General features: G+C 35.3%; 1 protein-coding gene and 1 long non-coding RNA gene across 2 annotated transcripts in view; both read left to right on the top strand.

Annotated features, from left to right (window-relative positions):
• Nucleotides 1-20: 20 nt before the first annotated feature.
• Nucleotides 21-16,144, top strand: LOC135693394 (uncharacterized). The gene is made up of 10 exons (XM_065211862.2): nucleotides 21-176; nucleotides 3,257-3,510; nucleotides 4,304-5,691; nucleotides 6,322-6,476; nucleotides 7,709-7,952; nucleotides 9,096-9,218; nucleotides 9,836-10,009; nucleotides 10,901-10,991; nucleotides 13,347-13,459; nucleotides 14,511-16,144. Exons 1-10 carry the CDS (start codon nucleotides 166-168, stop codon nucleotides 14,574-14,576), a joined length of 2,619 nt encoding a protein of 872 aa, XP_065067934.2. The 5' UTR covers nucleotides 21-165; the 3' UTR covers nucleotides 14,577-16,144.
• Nucleotides 16,145-18,640: 2,496 nt separating this feature from the next.
• The window catches only part of LOC148958953 (uncharacterized), a 133,942-nt gene continuing 130,221 nt past the window's right edge, over nucleotides 18,641-22,361 (top strand). The window contains exon 1 of the long non-coding RNA XR_016144194.1: nucleotides 18,641-18,790. This is a non-coding gene — a long non-coding RNA (uncharacterized LOC148958953). The remainder of the gene's footprint in view (nucleotides 18,791-22,361) is intronic.

The following is a 22,361-nucleotide window of genomic DNA, read 5'->3' as shown; positions in this document are numbered from 1 at the left end:
CCTCGTCTTCAAAAGTCAGGATGTAGAGTGAGTGTACGCATGCGCTTCGCCGTTGGCCCGAAATTCAAAAGTTGTTCATAATCGTTCGAAATCATGTTGTGAAGCAATTCGTTCCAAATTTCTTGTATTAACAAAGAGGCTTAACTTTCAGAACCATCAAATATTATGGATTCAAGGTATGTTTATTAATCCTTCTCTCTTCGAGTGAAAATTGTATGAATTACCTTCAGAACAGCAAATTAATCATGGACTGGTCAACAGAACAGGACCTGGCCTTTTTGTTTACAATCGCTCCACAAGAATCTAAGGAAATGCTTCTAAAATAGACCCATGTAGCACATCAAAAATTGTCTTATTGATTTTAATAAACTTTCCTTGATCAAGAATATAGTGGGGTGAATTTGAACATGACTGAAGGAGCTGTTGAAACATTTCTTGAAATGTTATGATTTGATTTTAAGCATTTTTTTGAATTGACTGATGGTAAAAATTAATGATGGTAATCACCATAAGCTCTCTGATTTTAAACAAATTTGGCTCTAAATAAGTCAGCATTTGCTTTATTGTCTTTTTAAAGTTCACTCTAGGCCTCTCATAGCAGGCCTGGCCGTAAGACTTTTGACAGGGAAGCAGTGAACAGCTCTCCTAGTAGTATTCAGGTGAGCTATAAGAATAGAAAAACAAAGGAAAAATTGATTTCAAGGAGAGCAAATTTGCTTTTTTAGAACAATTTAGGAGAGCAATCTCTAGCTCCCCTCCAGCGTTTGAGGAGAGCCTGGAGGGGAGCAAGAGCTATGGCTCTCCTCAAATGGCCAGGCCTGCTCATAGCTTTACCTCATTCTGTACTAGACCATGCTGTCCATTAAATGACGATCTTTCTTGACAAAAAAGTTCAAGTAATTTTGTTAGTTCACTCAAATTCAGAGTGATCACATAATTTTGTTTTCCTAGATGACTGGAGAGATCTAGAATGACTTACTGAGAGTGAATGCAAACTGCATGTCAAGTGTAGTGTTAAAATATACAGTGATGTCAAGACTGTTTTGAGTGTCAACTTGGAAAATTAAAACTGCAAATTATAAAAGTTTCTTAGCTTTTTTCAATTTGGGTAGGGTTGTTTCTTAGCTTTTATAAAGTTGAACCTACCATTTCTTATAACCTATTTCTATAGAAAAAATGAATGTTTAGTTATAAAACTGAAAGATTCCCCTTGTCTGAGAAAATAACATAAAAAGATGAATAAGTTTCATGATTTTTGGTGTTCTCATTCACTGTGAATTGCTTGCTTTGTGTTCAATTACCATACACTTTAATGTAGTTGAAAAATAAGCTTTAATTTGTAATTTGAAAAACTCAAATACATACAACATTAAGTAAAAATTGCTACCCTTGAAGTTCAATTCACTTCCAGGTTTATCTGGTAAAGAGGCACTAACAAAATTGCCAACATTAGAGATTTAAAAGGACTCCAGCAACAATAACTTTGAATAGTACGCTGTTTATTTTTCCAATTTTGGTTGTCTTCTATGCCATTTTAGGCAGGCTCTCGTGGAAAAAAATAGCAGGCGTGCTTACCACCGCACGCCTGAAAACATCCAGGCCTGTAGTGGCGTGTGACATTTTTTTGCTAAAATTTATGGTTATTATGATAGATCTACGCAGAATTCGCCAACCTTACAATGCTGACAGCAATAATTTTGATGAAATTTTCTTCCTAGAATTTTTAGCGTAATTACTTAAATTCTAACAGAAAACGTTATTTTTCTGAAGACTGGAGCGAGTTTCTACACAAGTATAAAGCTTATTTAATATATCAGCAAAAAAATGGCACTACATGTACAGAAAAATGTTTGCCATGTCACAAACTTTTTTAATTAGCTTCAATAATGAATCCTTAGCAGAGTCATTGAGGGCTTGGCGTTCATCTGGTTGGTTGTAATGGGCATTTTGCCATGTATATAATATGTTTTGCTGATGACAATAATGATTCCCCTGAGAAATTGTGATAAATATACACCAGGAATAAGAAGACCAAACTAATGGTGAACATTTTTCAAAAAGTTCATCATATCGCAAAACAATTATGATGAAGGGACCTGTAACTAGGTTCGTAATAACGACAGTTTGTTATCTACAGGATTCATTATACCGGGAAAATTTGTACGGAGTTAGGCAGTATCCAGGGGGACAGATTTTTTTGGTCATATTGTTAAAATATTTGTAACTGGTTGTAATCGCATACCTTTCTGTCGAAAGCCTGTTAAGTATAAACATTATATTTATTATCTTGATAAAGTTGAACAAATGAGGTGAGCAATTCACAGCTCACCTGCAAAAGAAAAAGTTTCAAACCCAAAGTGTCATGTGAGCTGTTGAGCCTTGCACTTTGGCCTCTATCTTCTACTGTTCTAGCACATACTTACTTCCTGAATATTTTGTTGACCATAAAAAATTTGACAAACATCCAAGAGCTTAAGGTCCCCATTCTCAACAATTTTCTCATCTGTTATGATGTATCACATGTAAAGGAAACCTCTTGCAAAAACACAGTGTCATCAAATTTATGAGACATTGTTACCAGACCAAAATTTATTAACATACATCATTTTTCAATTCAGTTGTTAAAATGCATTATCAACTATTTAAACATAAGATTTGGAAAAATAACAAATGGATTGTCATCAAGCTCAATTTGATAAGATTGGCCAATAAAAGATGATTGCATGTAGTCAGTGGAAATGTCATTTTAATGAGTCATAATTTATAAAGGAATTTATAAATTTTGTCAATGCTAGGGCTTAAAAGCATCTTCCAAGTTACATTTTGAGAATCAACAAAGTTTTCAAATGATGTTGAACATTTTTCCTGACCTAGGATATTTATCTGAACATTTACGCAATTGAAAGTGAATCACAAAAATATTAGAAATTTTTTACACTTGGCTGGCTACAAGTGCGAGTTCTCGGTATTTCACAAGGTGTTTCAGACAAGCCACATTTCATTTCTTGGATATAGGGGGTTAAATTGATGCAGGGGTTGAGATGAAAGCATAGCATTTGCTATTATATACATTTAAATTTGTCAGCTCATCATAATAAGTGATAGAATGAAAGTTGCAAGGAACCACAAGAGCAGGGGTGAGTTATTTTTTTGCCTCTAATTGCCACACAAGATGAAGATACCTTGCAGAATCTATCATAGAACCAATAAAGAAATACTACAGACTGGTACTCATATATATATTGTTTGACTTTAGATCTGGAGAAAGCCAGTTATCAACAGATGATGATGACTTGGGGCTGCAGTCAATGGCCTACATAACTACTGCCCAAGCCAAGTTAGATGAAGGAGATGTTGATGGTTGCTTGAAAATCATTCTTCAAGGCACGGCAGTGGGTGCAGAGCCGGCTATATTGCTATCAAGGGCACACCAGAATGTTTTAAATGGCCAAAAGAAACTCATGGCTCTTCCTTCTGCAAAGAAAAGTATCCAGCCTACTCCAGCTAGCAGTGAGTATTTTACATTGCATCTTGAGCTTTCAAAAGAGGTGATATTGTGCAACAACATTAAAGGTTTGGCAAGTGCATGAGCAAGTTTATCTAAGTTTTGAAGGATACCTTTTTTCTTCATCTGCTAATGCCTATAAAAACAAAATTTTCCCTTTTTTCATTTAATGTTTCGAGGCTGCTGTCCCTGAAATTGTAGGGTTTACTTTTACTTTTTCCAGTACGCTTTGCATGAACAATTTATTTTGTGTTTGTTTGCAGAAAGTTTTTCCACAATCTTGAATTTGCCTACTATGTTATGATACATCAGGCTAAGCAAGCCATTCTATAAACATTCTCTGCTTTATTCTGAAAACGGAAATCAGCTTTGGTTGTAAACTTTCCATACATTCAATTGCACACTTCTATACTATCAACTTGAGTGCAAATGTCGTTTTTTGAGACTGTGATCTGTTGATTGTTTCAAATAACTGCATGACAAGGTTCTGTTCAGATAATTGTTTGCAGGCTTTCATTTTAAAGATAATTGCTTACAGGATAAAGTGTAGGATGAGGCTAATGCTGCAAGTTGCTTGAATAGCTGTTTGGAAGATTTTAGTTTTAAAGTTTCATGGTTTATACAATCGCTATCAAAGTTTACTGCTGTTTTAAAGCTTTATTTCCTGGAATATGATAAACTTTATGCATTCCTCAGTTTGTTGTACTCAACTTGATCATCTATGTCAATGGCACCGTTTTTTCCGAGTGAGAAACATCAGAGAGTGATGAAAAAGTGATACAATTTTTTTTGTTTCAGCTGAACGAAAAATGTCGAATTCCAGCTTTGAATCGAGCAAATGGCTGCAGCAAATAAAACGAAAAAAGAAGCTGAACTGGGCTCCTCCGTTGCGCCCTGTAAAAAGCACTCCAAGCCGGACTGAAGTACTAAAGATAAACATAAAGAAACTAGAATTGTCTCCTATTCCTTCTTCGGTCCTCTTGTACTCCCCTTCCCCTATGAAACCAATTATACCTGTCAGTCAAAGCAGGCCAGTTGATTATGACAATGGGTCTTTCCAAGCTTGTAGCTCGAGTTCACACTATTCTGAGGTGATGGGCACTAACAAGGATATCTGCCTTTCTCAAAAGGATGCAACTCTTACTAGTAAAAGCCCATCGGTAGATGTTAGCTGCTCGTCAATGACCACAGATGGCACATCTAGATGTGAGGTGGAAAAGCAATGTGTCAGTGAAGCAAGTATAGCGCCTAAAAAACAACGATCTGAAGCATGCCTAACAGACACGATGTTGGCCGTAAAACAAGATGGTACAAGTGATATGTGCCCTCCAAACTGTGCATCTGCTAAGCTACAAGGGAATACTGAGGCCTTGCTGCAGAATACAGTTGCCAAAGGGACCGACTCTGCATCTAATCTCGGAGATTTAAAGAAAACCTGTCAGAAGGTCAGCGAAGCCGCATCTATTCGCAAAGAAAGCAAGGAGGCCACAGAGGTTCTGACAACGAGAAGCCCTGACTCCTTATTTGGTATTGACTTTTGTTCCGAGAACACTAGTGACCGTTTCTCATATCACACAGATACCAATTTTTTCTCTGAGAAATTTCGATGCAACAGTGACAGTGGTTTTCAGGAGGTACCCTTGAAGAATACTACGACTCCACATACTATGCCAGTAGCAAAAAGAATTGAAAGTGACAATTACAGTCTTCCTGGGTTTTCGATTGATGCCAAAAAAGGATGTTTTAATGAGGCTACAGCAGAAATTCATAATACCACTCCAATCAGAAGCAATATCTCTGGAGTGGTTGACCTTGGCTGGAAGGCATCTTCAAATGACGGGCAACCAAAAGGAAGTCAAGTTATCAATCGGAAAACTGCTTCATCGCAAAGCCATGACTCCTTCAAAAAGCCTGTAGCACCTGCAGTAAGACTATGTCATTTGGATCGAGAGGTAGATGCGAGTGCGACTCTACAAAATCATGTTATCCCTACTCAAAGTAGCACTGGTGTTAGTAAGCAAAAACAGGGTACTAATGCAAAGCCATCGGACCTGTCTGAGTATCTAATGAAGATGAAAAATGCAGCTGCGGAGGCCAGTAGCACAACCAAGAAACATAAAGTCATAAGAATCAAGAAGGAGAGATACAAAGTTATATCCGTGCTTGGCAGAGGTGGATCTGGCAAAGTGAGTTGCAATGTTTGCGTTTTTGTTTAAAAAATGTTTTCAAAAGAATGACACAATGATTCAAACTTTGTCAGAATAATTATGCCTTCCAGAGAAGTTTCGTATGATTCAAACATATCTAGCTTGATTTTTAATCGACCTTCCTTAGTCCTCCCAGTATACACTACGTACAGGCCATTGAGATGTTGTTTATACACCAGATACACAGTGGATTAAACATTGAGAAGCAATAAATATTCACTGATATTCAAGCCCCAAAAATCTGATGGCTCTATGTATATTTGAAACGTGTTTAGCAAAATGTTTGACTCGCATTGATATTTTATTTAAAGCAGATTCCCTTCTTTGAATTGGCCATAGGTTATCAAGTAAATATTTTGTACCCTTAGTCAAATCTTTTCCTTCCTAAATTTTTAGCCATATTATAAACTATTTGAAAATATTCATGGAAATTTTGCATCGATATTTTATTCAAAGCAGATTCCCTTCTTTAAATTGGCCAGAGGTTATCAAGTAAAGATTTTCTACCCTTGGTCAAATCTTTTTCCTACTAAGTGTTAAGCCATATCATAAACTATTTAAAAATATTCATGGAAATCTTTATTTTTCGATATTTTCTGTATTTTGTAGGTTTATGAAGTAGAGAACGATGATGGAAGAGCCTTTGCAATGAAATGTGTCCGGCTGGATGATCTTGATGACGTCGTCTTCCAATCACACATTAACGAAATTGAGATTTTGAGGACACTCAGAAACGAGCCTTGTATCATTCAACTCCATGAATAGTAAGTTTTCCACTTACTTTTAAAAACGTAGCAATTGCTTATATTAAACCAAGTCTGTGAAAATACTTAATGAGATCTATAAATAAGTTTCATGAAAATAACACAGTGCTCGATGCCATATAAGGAGACCTGCACAAGCTTTAAAAGACAGTTCTAAGTAGCAACTTGGTGTTTTAACCTAGGACGATCATCAGAAAACTTTTTTAGCGATCATCAAGTTAAATCAGTTTTCATGTAAGTTTGATAAGAGGTTGTTTCTGATATGATTATTTCCTATAATATGTCTCAGAACAGAAAATAATTTATCGAGCATGGATGAATAAAAAAAGTCAGGATTGATATATTTGTAGATACTGACTTGTTTTACTGACTGCCAACTTGGAGGAAATTTTAGACTGTCCTTTGGAATATTTTGACTATATTTCGTACACTACTGTTATAATGAATGTTTAACTCGCGATTACCTTTACATGAACTTTAGAGCTAAAGAACAAATTAAACAAAGTTTCGTAAGACTGCATTAAGTTTCCCAGCCATTTGAAGCTGCCTAGAATGAATATGGTTAAGTGGAAATGATCCAATCTCTAATTACCATATTTTGAATGACTGTATTTCGAGCTATCGTGAAATTTTTTCACATTTTGGCTCATTGGAAAATCTTCCCAAAGTTTCCATTTCCGGTTCTTTAATGTACATTGTTTTCTATCTTTACAGAAATTAAATATTAGGTTATTAAAGCGGAGTATTTAATGAAAAGTGTCTGTAGCAGACTGGCCACAGTGTGCTCTTTAAAAAGTACTTAAATCGCAAGTATTGTTTAGGTTATCGTTCTCGTTGACCTCCTCTGCAAACGATCCTTTGCGTTTTCGATCATTCTGGTTGATAGTTCTGAAACAATTTAATCTATCCAATTTACTAAAGTTCTGGTCTTTCTTATTTCATACTTGATTGATACTTTTTAAGACCTTATAAAACCTTTATTTGTGATATTTTAGCTTATATTTTGATAATTGTTTTTTTAAGTGATAAAATCTCAAAAGGATGCTTAAAAAATCTTTGATAAACGAGTTTAATGATTTGCTTTATTTAATTACAGCATTTATATTGACTTTAAATTCTGATATTGTGTGACGACACCATCTATAGTTGCAAACCACTCTGTGTTTTAGATCTGTGCATTTCACCTGTAATGAACTTTGCTCTTGTTAGCTTTTTTTTCCTTCCATTTTCAGCGAACTCAAGAACGAAACACTCTTTATGCTAATGGAGAAAGGTGAAATGGACCTCGAGAAGTATTTGCGTTTGAACAACAAGCTGGAGGATGGCCGCATCAGGACGCTTTGGGTTCAAATGCTCAGTGCTGTTGCCAGTATACACAAGCAGGGAATAATACATACAGACTTGAAGCCTCCAAATTTCCTTTTCGTTGATTCTGCGTTGAAACTCATCGATTTTGGCATAGCAAAGGGCTTGCAGGTTCGAGTTTACAAATGCTTTGTAGGTAGTACTGATCGATAAAAATTGTCTGGGAAAAAAAAACAAAACATTTTAGTAATCAATCCGGAATAAAATCAATTTTTGCACTCAAAGCATTTTCATACAAAAGAATTTAGACCCTTTATTATTCATTGTATTTGACCTTTGACATTATCATAAGTAACAACTGACATTTCAACATATCAATTTTAAATACTTAAACTATCAACCATTTACCTTACTTCTCTTTTAAATTCAAACCTTTTTGTTTTCCTTCGAGGGAATTTGAAAATCTTTTACTGTCAACGTAAGTCACAAATTGCGGTCGTTGGTCGTTGGAAAAATATTCGGTCGAAAAGATTTAACAAAAAGTTTTTGTCATCGAACGAATATTTGGTCACTTTTTGATGAAGAAAAACCACTTCAATGTTATATCTGACTTTTTTACATAATCATTTTCACCAGTAGACATCTTCAGAAAACGATTTTTAATTCTTGCTCTCTTTATCATATTCCTCCTTTAAACTCTAATTCATGATTATCGTTTGTCTCCATCACTCTCCATGTTTTGTTTGTTTGGGGAATTTGTATATGCAGGGCAATTTTCGGTATTTTGTATTCTTCTAGGGAATTAGATTTTTCTACTGAAAAGAATCGGTCAAACGTTTTGGTGGGTGGAAGAATAGCTTTTTCAAAAAGAACTGGCAAAAAATTTTAGGCGCCTGCTAGAATATGACTTTTTACTGCATTTTTCTTACCGTGAAAGCAAATTTCCTTTCCCTCTGTTTCCGTTCTCTTCTGACTAGGCCATTTTATTCTGTACGAGAATGAAATAAATTTATATGTGTAGTGAAATTTTTTGTGTTACATAGTTTGGAATACTTTCCAATCTTATATGACTATTTTTTAGAAGACGTGCCCAAAAGCTATCTCAGATAATACCACTTTTTTGGTTAAAAATGAAACAATCCTCTGCAAGGTGTAACACTTACGTTAGAGACGAAACACGTTAAGAGAGTCTGCAACGTAAGCCGTTTTTGCAAGAAAGCAAATAGATCTTGAGCTTGTATTCAGGGCAGACAATCCTTATACATAGACAGTAAGCAAATACCTCAAATTCACGACATGTTATTTCATTGACAGGACAATTGCACAAGCACACAACGAGACTTTATGATAGGCACCTTGAATTACATGGCACCGGAGTCCGTTTCTGAATCTGAGTACGACAGAAAAGACACCAATTGCTCGAAAAAGAATTACAAGGTACATCTTTATTGTTTTTCGGCAGTTACCACATCCATATTTCTTATCATGATTTATTGTTTATTTATGACTCTTATATATTTGGTTTTTTCTTTGCTTTAGCTAAACGTTAATTCAAAACCATCTCTACTGAGGAAATTTTCAGTATAGTATTTCAGGGACCTTGATATCAAACCATTTTTCACAAACCATACTTTAATCGAATTTCCAATCTATGTCTGTTGCGCTTGACCTTTGCCTTCTTGATTTATAAAAAAACAATTTTTAGATTGTATTTAATTGTTTTGTCTTGTTTGTTAACCTTAATTCTGTTGTATAGATAATGAAAATTTGAAATATGGAAAATAAACTATGGTTTGGTAACGACAAATTTACTCTACGGTTTATAAAATCTTTTTGGAAAAATAGTTCTGCATTTTTGAATTCAGACTTTTCTCAACTTTTGCTCATACAATTGACGTATTCTCTAAAAATGTTTATTCTTATTTCTTATCGAATTTTTGGATAAACAAGAGGATGAAAGGAAACTTTTGCAGAAGAGGACACGGATGCTTGTATTTCTAGTGACTATTTATGTTTCAATTTTCCCTTAAAAACAAAGAAACTTTTAATTTCAGATCAGACGAGCAACTGATATTTGGAGTTTGGGCTGCATTCTATATTTGATTGTCTATGGAAAAACACCATTTCAGCACATACAGAACCGAGCTCTTAAAGTTGTCGAAATCACCGAGGGGCGTGATATTATCTTTCCAGACATACCTAACAAAGATTTGCTTGATACTATGAAGGTAAACATTATCATTTGTAGTAGACATCTTAAAAGAAAAAGTATTTCAGTAATAAAAGATAGAAGAGTCTACTCCATTTATGTCATTTAACGTTACATAGTCTTCGCTTTGGTCTTCAAACAGGACACGGTTTTCTTCAGCTTTCAATTGAACCATGTGTTAGCAAATTTAAATCAAGCAAAAATGGATTGTTGACGTATTATTTTCCGGCTCAGAAAGTCATCTTATTTTTTTCGTAGTTTCTTAAAAATATGGATTTAGTTCTAGAAGTTTCTTAAATTTGTGGGGCTCTAGTACTAGGTCTCATATAAACCGGTTTCGTATAGAAAAATGTGTATCGCTACCAATTGTGCAACTGAGTGGATAACTGTTCCCCAGACGATTTCCGGACCTTATGTAATATTGCTAAAGATTCTGGCCGCTGCACGCTTTTGGTCCAGACAAGTTTTATTTCCATGATTTTTTTTATTTTGCATCCAGTTTATCAGATGATCTCCAAGAAAAAAATTCATTGCGCTTCTTTCTTGATAAACGAACTTCCTATTCGACTTTGGTTATCAATCCCCCAAATATATAACTAGATATTGCATTTGGATTTCCTTTTGATTAGAGTTATCATCACTTTGACAACTGCAATTAATCCAATTTATCTGCACTATTCCAATTGGCCTTTGCGGAAGCATTATCTCTGTTTTCAAGGCAACAAACAGATAATTCTGGTGGCCTAAAGGAAAATAGAAATCGATGTTGTGCATATGTGATTCTTGGTCAAATTAATCGATCAAAATTTTTCAAAGATTATGATTGCACGTCAATCTTTTTTAGTCAGCCATCTATTTGCTAATCTTTATTTGTTATGTGCTTATCATGTTTTCTGGTCTTACTTCTTAGGGTTGTTTAAAAAGGAATCCTGCCCTGAGGTACACCATTGAGCAGCTGTTATCACATGCATTCGTGACTGGAAAAGGGTCATTTTTCAATGGTACCAAACTATATTTTCATCATTTAGTGAATTTTCTCTCTACCTTAACTTTCTTCTCATCCATCAAAACTTTTCTCGTAATACTTTTTTCGCAAATTAAAGTTTTCTTCTTCTGAACTTTGGAGCTTTGGGACGGACATGTAAAAATGATGTTATGAAAATCGTTCAGTCAAAGCCTTCTATTTTGTCAAGCAATTGTTTTAAATCTTATGCATAAGAGCAAAATATTGAATCTAAAGGGTATAGAAGTAAGATTGACAACTTCTCTAGTATACTTTCATTTTATTTTCGCTACTCTGTGCTCGTTTGTTCCGTTTCAATTTTCTACTTACAATAAATTCCCCCTGTTGACTGTATTCCACAATGAGATAAAAATGCTTTGAGAAAATGCAGTACAACCTCTTTGACTACCTCTTAAAAAAGATTCCATTTCCTGGTTAAAAAGGGATGTTGGGGTTTTCGTTTCGATTCATATGTCATTTTACTCTTTTCGTTTTTGGAAGTCTGTTTTGAAATGCATATATTCATAACTAAGCGTATTCTCTAACTTCAACTAGTATTGGCGCTAAGATGGTAATTGTTTCAAAATTATTGATAAACCAGTTTTAAATCAATAAATGCCAACACGATTGATCTTCATTCCATCATGATAAGATCTTTCATCTTAATTTCTTGAATATGTCTTTATTCAATCTTTATTCAAGTATTGAAGCATTTACATTCAAAATATATTTATAGACATGTCTTTATTGTTCATTACGCCATGAATTTCTCATTTTTTTCACTTAGTAAAATTATTCAGTTAAGTATCAACATCATATAAAAGTGAATTTCGATTCATACTACCATATCATGTGATGCTTTTATCCAAAATAGGAGATTACATCTGCTTGAATTAGTCTTCCAAGGGCATCCATGATCTTCCATGGGTTCCTATCAAAAAAGCCATTTGTATCATTGTAATAAATGCAATCAGACATATTACATTGACGTCTCCTGTTCAGCAATATCTTTGCTATGTACCAGGCAAAATGTAACCAGTTTCTGCCCATTTCAACTCCATTGCCATGCTCATATTAAAACCTCATTTACATCAAAAACGAAATACATTTACAATTAAAGTTACTTGGCCCAATTACTGATCCACTTCTGCCTACACTTCGCAGTAATTACTTCATGATATCGAAATTCTTTTCATCACAACAAATTACTCAGAATCCATTTGTTATACATAAACACTTATTTATACTCCTGGTTAGTTATTTTTGATGCATTTTTATTCTCACATAGGTGCTTAATCTTTTCTGCCTCTTAATTATCTATTTTAAATTACATTCTTTCAATGACTTTGATGTCTCATCTTTTTGGTTACAAAAGAAATATCTTGATTAACAGAATTAAGTCGGTAAGCTAGACCGAGATTATCAAATCAGATTCTAATTTCATTTCGACTTTGGTGGGATATAGGTTACCAAACTTTATCATAATTCCTTGATATCTTGTTCAATTTCAAATTATTAATTCGACTTAAATTTATCACAACGCCTAAAGGACTTATCAAATTGTCATCGAAGATAAGGCCGTTTTCAAAAATAATTCCTGGCTGTCCACATTTGTGTAATTCAATTGACAAAAGAATTTCATGTTTTGCTTGCAAACCATACTGATCACAGTCATTTTGATGGAATTTAATCAAATAGTTGAAGCACCACCCTTTTCCATTTCTAGAAAGGCCATATTAACATCAAAGCCACATTCAAAATATGCCTTGATATGGTTAAACCATTGGGCTGAGTTTGTCGAAATTTTCCCTTGTCATTGTGGTTCTAAATGATAATCGTCATAAGAAAAGAAGGATGATTCTTTATGATAAATATGTTTGTTATGATATTCTAGGTGCTTTGAACACTAGGTGCTTTGAACACATGGTTTGTAGAACACGATTTGTATGCTAGCCTGTGAACCAAGCTAAATGAAAAACAAATGACAATGAACAGGATTTCACGCCTAATATGAATCGAGTTTTAAATTGCTTGGTAGTTTTCTTGTACGTAGAAGAAAAAGAGCACCATATCACAGTATCAGTATGTTTTTATATTGGCGTTCAAAAGTCCATTATTTCTTCTAAGAAGAAAATGCCCAGGTTTAAGTTTAAAACCCCGCTTACTGGGTTCCATCATACGCCCATGATAAATGTTTGAATGAAAAATCAGTCGAATAGCACAGTTTGAAAGAATCAGTCGAATAGCACAGTTTGAAAGAATCAGTTGAATAGCACCAGTTGACCGTACCACCTTTTACTTCATCGTATGATACTGCCCATGTATAATTTTATTTGTATTGAATCAACTATAGATGAAAAAGAAAATGACGTCACATTGGAAAATACAGGGCACATGAAAGCTTTTATGGAACACGTAAAGGAATCATCCGTCAACTCGCCAAAATCTCTTCAAAGAATACAAACCGTAAGTTTCTTCCGCTTTAATAAGTTATAGTGTCTTGATACAAACAGATCGGTGTAATTTCAGTGGCTCAGTTACCCAATGATACCCTAGCTTAAATGCTTAAGCACAAAGTCCCTGACAGCGTACTCTTGTTATTTAGGATATTAACTTAATATAGGATATCTAAAAAGGGAAATGTATCAACAAATGACTTCCAGCAATGGAATCCTAAAGTCCAGATTCCATTACCACATTGTTAGTGGTCTCTTATGAAGCATTATTGACCAAGATCGTTAATTTGTTTTACATCTAGTTAAATAAAGCTTATTTTTCCGGTAAAAATCGATTGTTTTGAAACTGGATTGTTTTCCCGAGTTTCCTGAAACACACGCGATATTTTGGCGTCCCTTTAGTCCTCAGTTATTGATAGCAATTGTTAATAGGCCACTACACATGCAGACTACATCTGCCATCGTCATGTTCTTAGAATCCTTACCACTTTTCATTGACAAACATTTTAATTGCTTGTAAACATGTTTCGGGAACTTGCACTGCTTTCCTATGGTTTCTAGTGAAATTATTCCCAAAAAAACTTTATAATGTACCCATTTATACTTGTCTTTTGTTTTATAATGTTTATATTTCTTTTCTCGATTTGAAATCATTTCGCCTTGTGTAACCTGGAGCCACATGTGTTATTGACCAAACTGTAATGGGTCTTTGCAAATCATTCAATATATTTGTCTCGTGTCATTTCAATTGAACATCTTAATCGCCCTCTTAAGTCCGAGACTGTTTGGTTTTAAAAGTGGTTTGATTCGAAGACAAGGCAACAGTTTTTCACCGGTTTTCGATTTGTGGTTATTTTCGGACAGCGTAACCTATCCTTATTAATGACTTTCTTCTCTAAGAAGCTGCGAGAGGCTGTTTAAAACCTCTGAACTTGACCCGCAGCTATCAATAAGGATATGCCACCTTCTTGTTTTTCAATTTGATTTTGTTTGTTGTTATCATTTGCAGAAAGTATCAAGGGAAAAATGAACTTTTATATAAAGACGATGTTTCCTTTTAGAGTTTTGCAAGAAGAGCTTTGGCCGACTCGAATTCCGTGAATCCAGCTCGAAAGGTTGTTTTCTAATTGACTGAGTTGTTTTTTTGTGGCAACTTTAATTACCCTCAACCTGGTCGTACTGGAGGACACAGAGCTTTCTGTCAACCAAAAATGAATCTGAAGATTTGATCATGTTCTTCTGCACCGTGACTTTATAAACAATGTGATTACTCTCTTTTGAGTCCTCTTTGGAAGTTGTGCCTTCTGTTAGACTCGATATTCAGCCATACTTAGGCCAATATCATACATTTTTAAAAACCTTCCCCAGAAATGAAAAGAAAGGTGTAGTTAGTCAAGTGTAGAAGCTAAAATTATCCTGGTCGTGGTTACCATCCTAGCTGTGTTTGCCATGTGTCTGGATTTTGTCGAACTATAAGCAATTTATTGTAATAGGTTGAACAAGTAGCTTCGTAATTTTGCAAATATTCAGTTGGTATCAAAGCGATGGTTTTATTGACCTTGCTCTCTGAACACCCTATAAGGCATACTTGCAGTCGTTTACTCTGTTCTTATTAATTTCTCGTCTATCCAAAAAGGGAAATAGAAGATAAATTCTCATCAATGAGACTCAGATTCATATAATGCATTTCACGAGGCCATTTACTTCATTACTTCGGCTATATTTCAAGATATGTAAGAACGAAAACATCCAGCTTTGAAGCTGTCTTGGGTTGCGCCTAAGTGATGACGTCCTCAAACACATATTTTGAATTTGAATTTCATAAGAGCATTATGAAACACCTCTAAATGTGCAAAATGAATGTAGTGAGATACAAAATTGGCTGAGATACGGCCAAATATACAAATGCTCTTTCCTTGTCAAGTCACTCTCATTCAGCCCTTGTTTCAAAATCTATGAGCCAGGTGAAACACAGCAATCCTAAGCAAAAGTCAGTTCTTTCATTTGCTATCTCTGTCAATATGTGACAGATTTAGCGTATGAAACACATTTAGAGATGTTCAGTGGTGCTGTTTCCGGTTACATGGTCAAAAGTCAATCTATGCTTTGCTTTATGACGTCACCCTTATAACTCCATGTATCGAGCCTATGTATATTTTTCTCAATATATGACCTGTAAGTGCAATAGAGAAGTATAATTATGATAAAAAACCTCAGAAAGGCATCTCTCACAAGTTAACCGCAGTAGACATTCTAAAAGATCCCAGTCGCTTATCTAGAAGATATCTTTCAATTTTCATTTTTCGTTTATATAGGCCACAGAAGTTTCTAGAATCAAATAGTTGATGTGTGAGACACCAATTTAGCCAATTTCACATACAGCAGTCAGGAATATTTACAATTTGATTATACTTTGATGCGTTATTTCTATAGAATCTGTAACACATTGCGTGACCCATTTTGTTACAGCTGCATCTGTTACGTTTCTATTTCTAATTAGTTTTAGTTTCTACTTTGTAATCTAGACTCAATTAGCTTATTCAATGTAGACATAAGTAAACAAAATAATTGCTATATAATAATTCAATGTTAGACATTTCTAAACATTGTTGCAACATGATTCGTAACTATGCAACCAATCCTTGTGGCATACTGATGGTTATAACCCTTTTAGACGTTGAACCAAACAAGTAAATATATGAACATGTATTTACGTAAATAAAATTCTTGTCATGTATATCTCATTTAGTTTGAGCCCACTCCTTCTTAAGGAAACGAATGAAATTCAACAGAACGACGTCAATCTGTCAAGATATCCTGATTTTAAATATCTGCCGGACAATACCTTTTTAAGAATGTTTGCTGCAAGATAAAACGATAATTTTCTTGGGAATGTTGTGTACGAGAAAACTGTCTGTGTATGTTGTTTGCTCAATTTCTTCTCCCACGCAGATAAATAGGTGTTCTTCTACATCGAAGCCTTGACCTCGATTTGATGCACGCATTTTTTTGTAAGCAGCTAGAGCCCACTATTAAAAGCTGCGTGCTAATAAGAATCTCAGAGTACTGCAAATTTCCTCGATTGTTGCAGTATTCGAGTAGAAAGATATTTTCAAGACCACGTTCGTATTTTTGGTAGGTAACCTCACGAAAGGATACGATGACCCAATCAAAAATACCATTTCATGGAATAATGGTACCTAACCAGTATCCTGCTTCTCGAAAACAACCAGATACTATTTTTTTACGAGGCAATGTGAATTGATTTCTCATGATCTACGTTTCTAGTGGAAAGTGCGCGAATTTTTGAGTATGTATCTGTTTTAATAAGGTCTTTTTCTGGAATTTGCACAACTTTGGTTAAGATTTTATCATAAAAGTTATCCCTTCTGACTGAATTTCCGGTTATTGATTCCCTATTAAAGTAGCAAAACTTGACTAGCTACCAAAATTGAAACATTAGTAGCATCTAAAATTAGAACATTATCTTAATGCAGTATGATTAGTTGGTTTTTCATTGCGTCATAAAATAGGAAGTCAACTGTCGCATGCGCGCTAGCCTGTGAATCTCCACCCCCAAGTGGTCGTACAGTTCTTCAGGTTGGCAACCGGGTTTCTATACTCATTGGTGTCTGTCCACATGGGTGCTTGCACGCCATGCTGTGGAAAACCAATCCAGACACAGAAGCCTTTCTTTGCTCTCCCAAGCAGGATGTACAATCAGTTTTTGAAACTCACCACTGCTTCAAATAATCTCACGCTGAAAATGGCTTTTTACTTTCATTTGAAATCGGTGTACATGCAATTGGCTTATCGTCCCACTGCAGCGTCTAATCTTTTCCGCAGCTAGTCCCCAAATCGTTAGTCGTAACCTAACTTGGTATTTTGATAGCTTTATAACACACAAGATTGCATTTGATATTTGCAATCCATCTAATACATTTATTCCTAATGCTAATCAAATTAGCAAAATCCTTGGCTAAATGAAAAATATTTTAATCTGCTTTAAGGTCTAAAAGGTTTTGCCAATTAATCAGCAATAATAGAGTATATTTTCTAAGTATTGCTAGAAACTAAGTGCTGGCTTTGTGATACGAGAAGCTTGTCACAGAACCATCTTGACTTCTTCCACTGTACACTCAATCTTCGCAAAAGCCGTTCGTCAATTCTACTGTCAAGTGCTTGGATGTGACGTCACCTACAACGACAAGACTGATCTAGATTGGTTCTTCTAAAACATGGAAAACCTTTTGGGTGCTTTTAGATATGCATGTCTATTAGTATTAGCCTGCTCACAGACTTTACTGTGCGGCGACCATAGTGCTGTTTACCCATAAGGAATGAATTTAATTTTTTCTGTGTTAGCGGTATTGTAATCTAACACAAAACACAGAGATCAAACGAACCATTAATATAAAAAAACATGTAAGTTATCATTATAATTATTTTTTTGGAATTCCCTCATATCGGCAAGAGGAGTAACATTTGTTGTTTGAAAAGATAAACTTAGCAGATTCTCGCCTTGTAAGTTCTAATCTGCCGAAATATTCTCGTTTTTTAAGAGAAAAGGAATTAGGTTTTAGGTGAGTACTGTTCACAGTATCACCCGACGTCTCAAAGTAAATCCGTACACTTGAAAGCTTAGAATTATACCAGTCTCAAGTTACTGGTCAATATTTGAAATGTTATTTCCTTTTTTTGAAAAAGATTATGTTAAGCTAAGAGTAAATTGTTGCAAAAGTAAGATATACCACGATGGTGGTCCTGCTTAGTCGGTCTTTTTTTAGCCGGAATAGATCAGGAAAATTACGAAAGGAATTTTATTTTTAGCCCTATGTGTAAGGTTGATAGCAAGTTACAAAACATCCCGGGAAAGCAAAGGATATGTTAATATGAAAAAATATGTTAATTGCCATATCCCCATTCAATTCAAGCTGCAAACAGTTAAACTGCTTTGCTGCAGGAATCTTGGCAAATTAGTTGGCACACCATAATTTTCCAAGCTCTAAAGTTGACAACCTCAGGAACCACCCCCTCAGATCTTCAACTCTGCCGTTAAATTCGTCGTTGTTGGGATTTTTAGCAAAATGCAATCTTTAGTCCCCATAGTCTGACTCACAATGTGTTCCCTATTCTATAGTCGCACCGTTAAATTGCCTTGGTAGTCTGAACCAAAAATGTGAAGGATGGTATGAGCCTGTGACAACCTCGATCTCGATGTTATCCCGCAAGTAACCTCGTCTTATTTGCACAAAGAAGGCGGGAAGCCAAAGGAAGCTCTCCTGTTTTTGTTGAGTTTTTGTACACAATGAAGGATTTCATAACATTTCTACTGTTTATGGTAAGTTTATACTTTCTTATCTATTCCAATTAACAACCTTAACAATTATCTTTTATTTTCTTCATTGTCTACGATATTTCTGTCAGTTGGTTTAGGCCCTACACGTAGCCTCCCTTTGGCGCTTCTAGATGAACTCACAGTTTTGTCTTAATGGTAGATTTTTTAAAAATTTGCAATAAAAAGCTTGCAAGAAATATTTCAGGGCCCGCGCCACCGATTCTAAAGTGGGGGGCAAAAGGGGGCTACTTATTTAATACTTAAAAGGGGGATTAATACCTATAGCCAGCCCAGTCTGCAGAGTATGGCATGTGCACACCGGAGGAGATATTTTTGTGCAAATCCTGTTGCACACAAGGTATTTTTGGGTGTGATAACTAAGATGGGTGTGGCTTGGTGTCGTCCCATAGAAAATGTCAGCTGATAAAAACAAGCACAGTTGTGTATGAACAATTTGAGATATCATGAATCTTACTTGACAAATATACAAATAAAAACTTGCGCTATCTTCAACAGTATACTTCAACAGTATACTTCACACGCATTTTTACGGTGAAAGGCAAATTCACAAATTTTAACCACAACAGAGGAAAATAGTCGGTTCACACCAGCACACCAGACATTTTTGGTGGTGCACACCGTCACACCAGGCTTTTTGCTCGTGCACACCGGATATCTCGTCCAAAAGTGCCATACTCTGCAGACCGGTAGCCAGCAAGAAAAGTGGGGGACCATGCTCCTCGCCACCCCTCCCCGGTTGGGCGGGTCCTATATTTTAAAATTTATTGTAAGCTAATCTGAAGGGCATGACCACAAAAGTTTTCTGCTTGTTTCACTAAAGGCAGCCAGGCTAGAAAACTTGCATATGCTCGTAGCGACAAAAGACTTTTTGTGCTTGCACCTTGAACCTCTAGTAACGCAAAATGTAAGGGAATTCATAGGCTAGTCATAGGTAATGTAGGATGCTGGGCAATCACAGACAAATCTACTTAGGAATTTTTTTTTTGAATCTGTCATTAACAATTACAGACCTGTCAGTTCTCCCTGTTCTGCCAGGAGACTCCAGGTTCTGCTTGTTTTATCCTGGTCTCCCGGTTTTTGATGATTTTCTCCCTATTTTTCCTTGTCTTTCAGCAAAGGTTGTCTTACAACAAAAATGATTGAGCTGACTTTCTTCACAAAAACGTTTCTTGTTAGTGTTAAACCATTAAGAAAAAACTATTGCCATTACAGTAACTGTTTTTCAAGATGACTTTTTTTAAAGGTATGTTGTTTACAAAAAATCAACAAATTCCAGGGATCTCCCAATTTTTGGCCAAAGCTCCCTGTTTTTCTCAACAAAAAATCTGAAATCTCCAGGTTTTGAAAATTATAGGTTGACAGGTCTGATTTAATAATAGGATTTTTAAAATCATGTTTGGGTATCTTTTATGTTTACATTTTTTCTCTTTTTGAGCCCTTTTGCTGTGCATGTTAATGAATTAATGTGTTTTGAATGCATGTCAGTGAAGTGAGTGGGCCAAAATTCCCTTGATTTTCTACTCTTCGAAATCGAGATGTTGCTATCTGCAGTGATCAGGGAATGCTCAATGTTTTGTTTTGACTTCATGCTCTGATTGATTGCATGATTGAAAATTAAATTTTGATTGGATAACATTGGTATCCTCATCGCATGGCACGATTTTGAGATTCCCCAACATTCCTGGATGAAGTATATTGCATATGCGCATGAGCAATGCCGGACAGCAAATGGGATGATTCCCTGAAAAAATTCGAACTAATAAAGACATTTATCGGGAAAGTATTACCATTTCCCACCTTAGAATTAAACTCTTGCATTATCCCTGGCCTTATTTCGTATTCTTATTTAGATCACCAATACTGTGTTGTGTTTAATCTGCCTGTCGGCCATTACCCATGGATGCCCAACATTACCCACATGGAGTGATTGGCGCTGATTTCAGAAAAACAACAAACTATGTAAATGTAATGTAGAAATGAATTCATCAGAAAATCAGAAAATTCATCAGAAAACTCAGAAAACAATTTTATCGAAAAGAAAAAGTGGCATTGAAAATAATTGATGGTGTCCGACATTACCCATGACTATCCTATATTATACTATAGTAATGTATATATGGGCATCATTGCTTGCAGCTCAAATGCTTCTGCTAACAAGTCACCACTGACAATGTGCCGTTGGTGGCATCCACAAAATCATGCATGATTTCCAACCTGGAAATGCAGCTTTTCTTTCTGTTTTTCTCCAGGGCCTCCAAACCTTACCCTGCTTGTGTGCAGGTCAATGTCTGAAATTTTTTTATTTCATAGAATGTATATGAAATTAAAGATATGTAAAGGGCATGTTTTGCTAATATGACAATAATGTTTTGGACTATTCATTTCTGTTTCATGAATTTCCACTACCTGGAAAATATATATACCTTCAATCTTCTCTTTTGTACTAAGCAAAAAAGATAATTGTCTTGCATAAGCCAATCAGGTCCAAAATGCATGCCCTTTTATTTCAAGAACTGTTTTTCTAATTTTTCAAATATAAAAAGAAAAGTAACTCATCTGCATCCCTTAAGCACACAAAATGTAAGTTATCCAAAACACCAATCAGCTACTATATAAATTGTTTAATATGCTTTTGACCAGTCACAAATACTTATTGTTGGTCACAAGGAAGTTGGAGAAAAATTTCTTGGTCTTTCAAGATATACATATTTTGTGTTTCTTTTGATATATTTTTCCCAGTGCAAAGGCATGAAATAGCTAGAGTTACAAATATCCTTTCCCCCCCAAACAACCATCTTTCTGCAGAGATAGCTGCGAAGTTTTTCAAGTATCTTTCCCTGTAAATTTTAGTGTGGAGGGAACTCTAACACACAAGTTTGCATGTTTCAAAGTTTAAAGAAACTCCTGTCTGTAATTATTTTAAAGTATTATGTTTTTGAAACCCAAATATCATTCCTGTGCCTTGGGCTTAAGTTTTATGACAGCTTTTTTGCCTCTGGGCTCTTCATTACGGTGTTGTACGCAAGTATTGTATATATATCATGCAAAATTGCAAAAATAAGGAAAATGCAGTAAGAAATAGTTCCATGCCTAGGGATCCCAACACAAGGGATTCCATGCCTAGTGTGGTCACATCAAGGGGAAGGCACTGCTCGAAAAACACTTTAACTTGGCATCACCAAGACCATTCAAATCATTTATAGGGTTTTAGTCTTAAATGCAAAGACTAAGGGAGTTTTCTTTTCTCTGGCACATTTTTTCCAAATATAATTTCTTTAGAAATGAAAACTAAGTTTGTAACCTAAGTTTTTGTAAAATAAGTTTTGAAAACGTTAATTATGATGTTTCCCCAGGCTGCTATGAAGATGCAGTCCAGCTTTTTGTATAAAGAGCATTCAAAGAAAGAAACCTCAAAGATTTGATGAGTATGAACAAAGAGTGCTCACCCTTTCCATGTCTCTTTGCCAAATTCACAAACTCAATCCCACAAATCTTCCCTCTTCCTTAGACAGCTCTACCCCTTTCCTGTTTCCCAGACTCTTACAACCTGTCG

This window comes from Rhopilema esculentum, chromosome 11 (genome assembly GCF_057945365.1).
Source record: "Rhopilema esculentum isolate cy_ngs chromosome 11, ASM5794536v1, whole genome shotgun sequence".
Lineage (NCBI taxonomy): Eukaryota > Metazoa > Cnidaria > Scyphozoa > Rhizostomeae > Rhizostomatidae > Rhopilema > Rhopilema esculentum.
The sequence above is the reverse complement of the archived record's forward strand: the minus strand, read 5'-3'. Positions and strand labels throughout refer to the sequence as shown.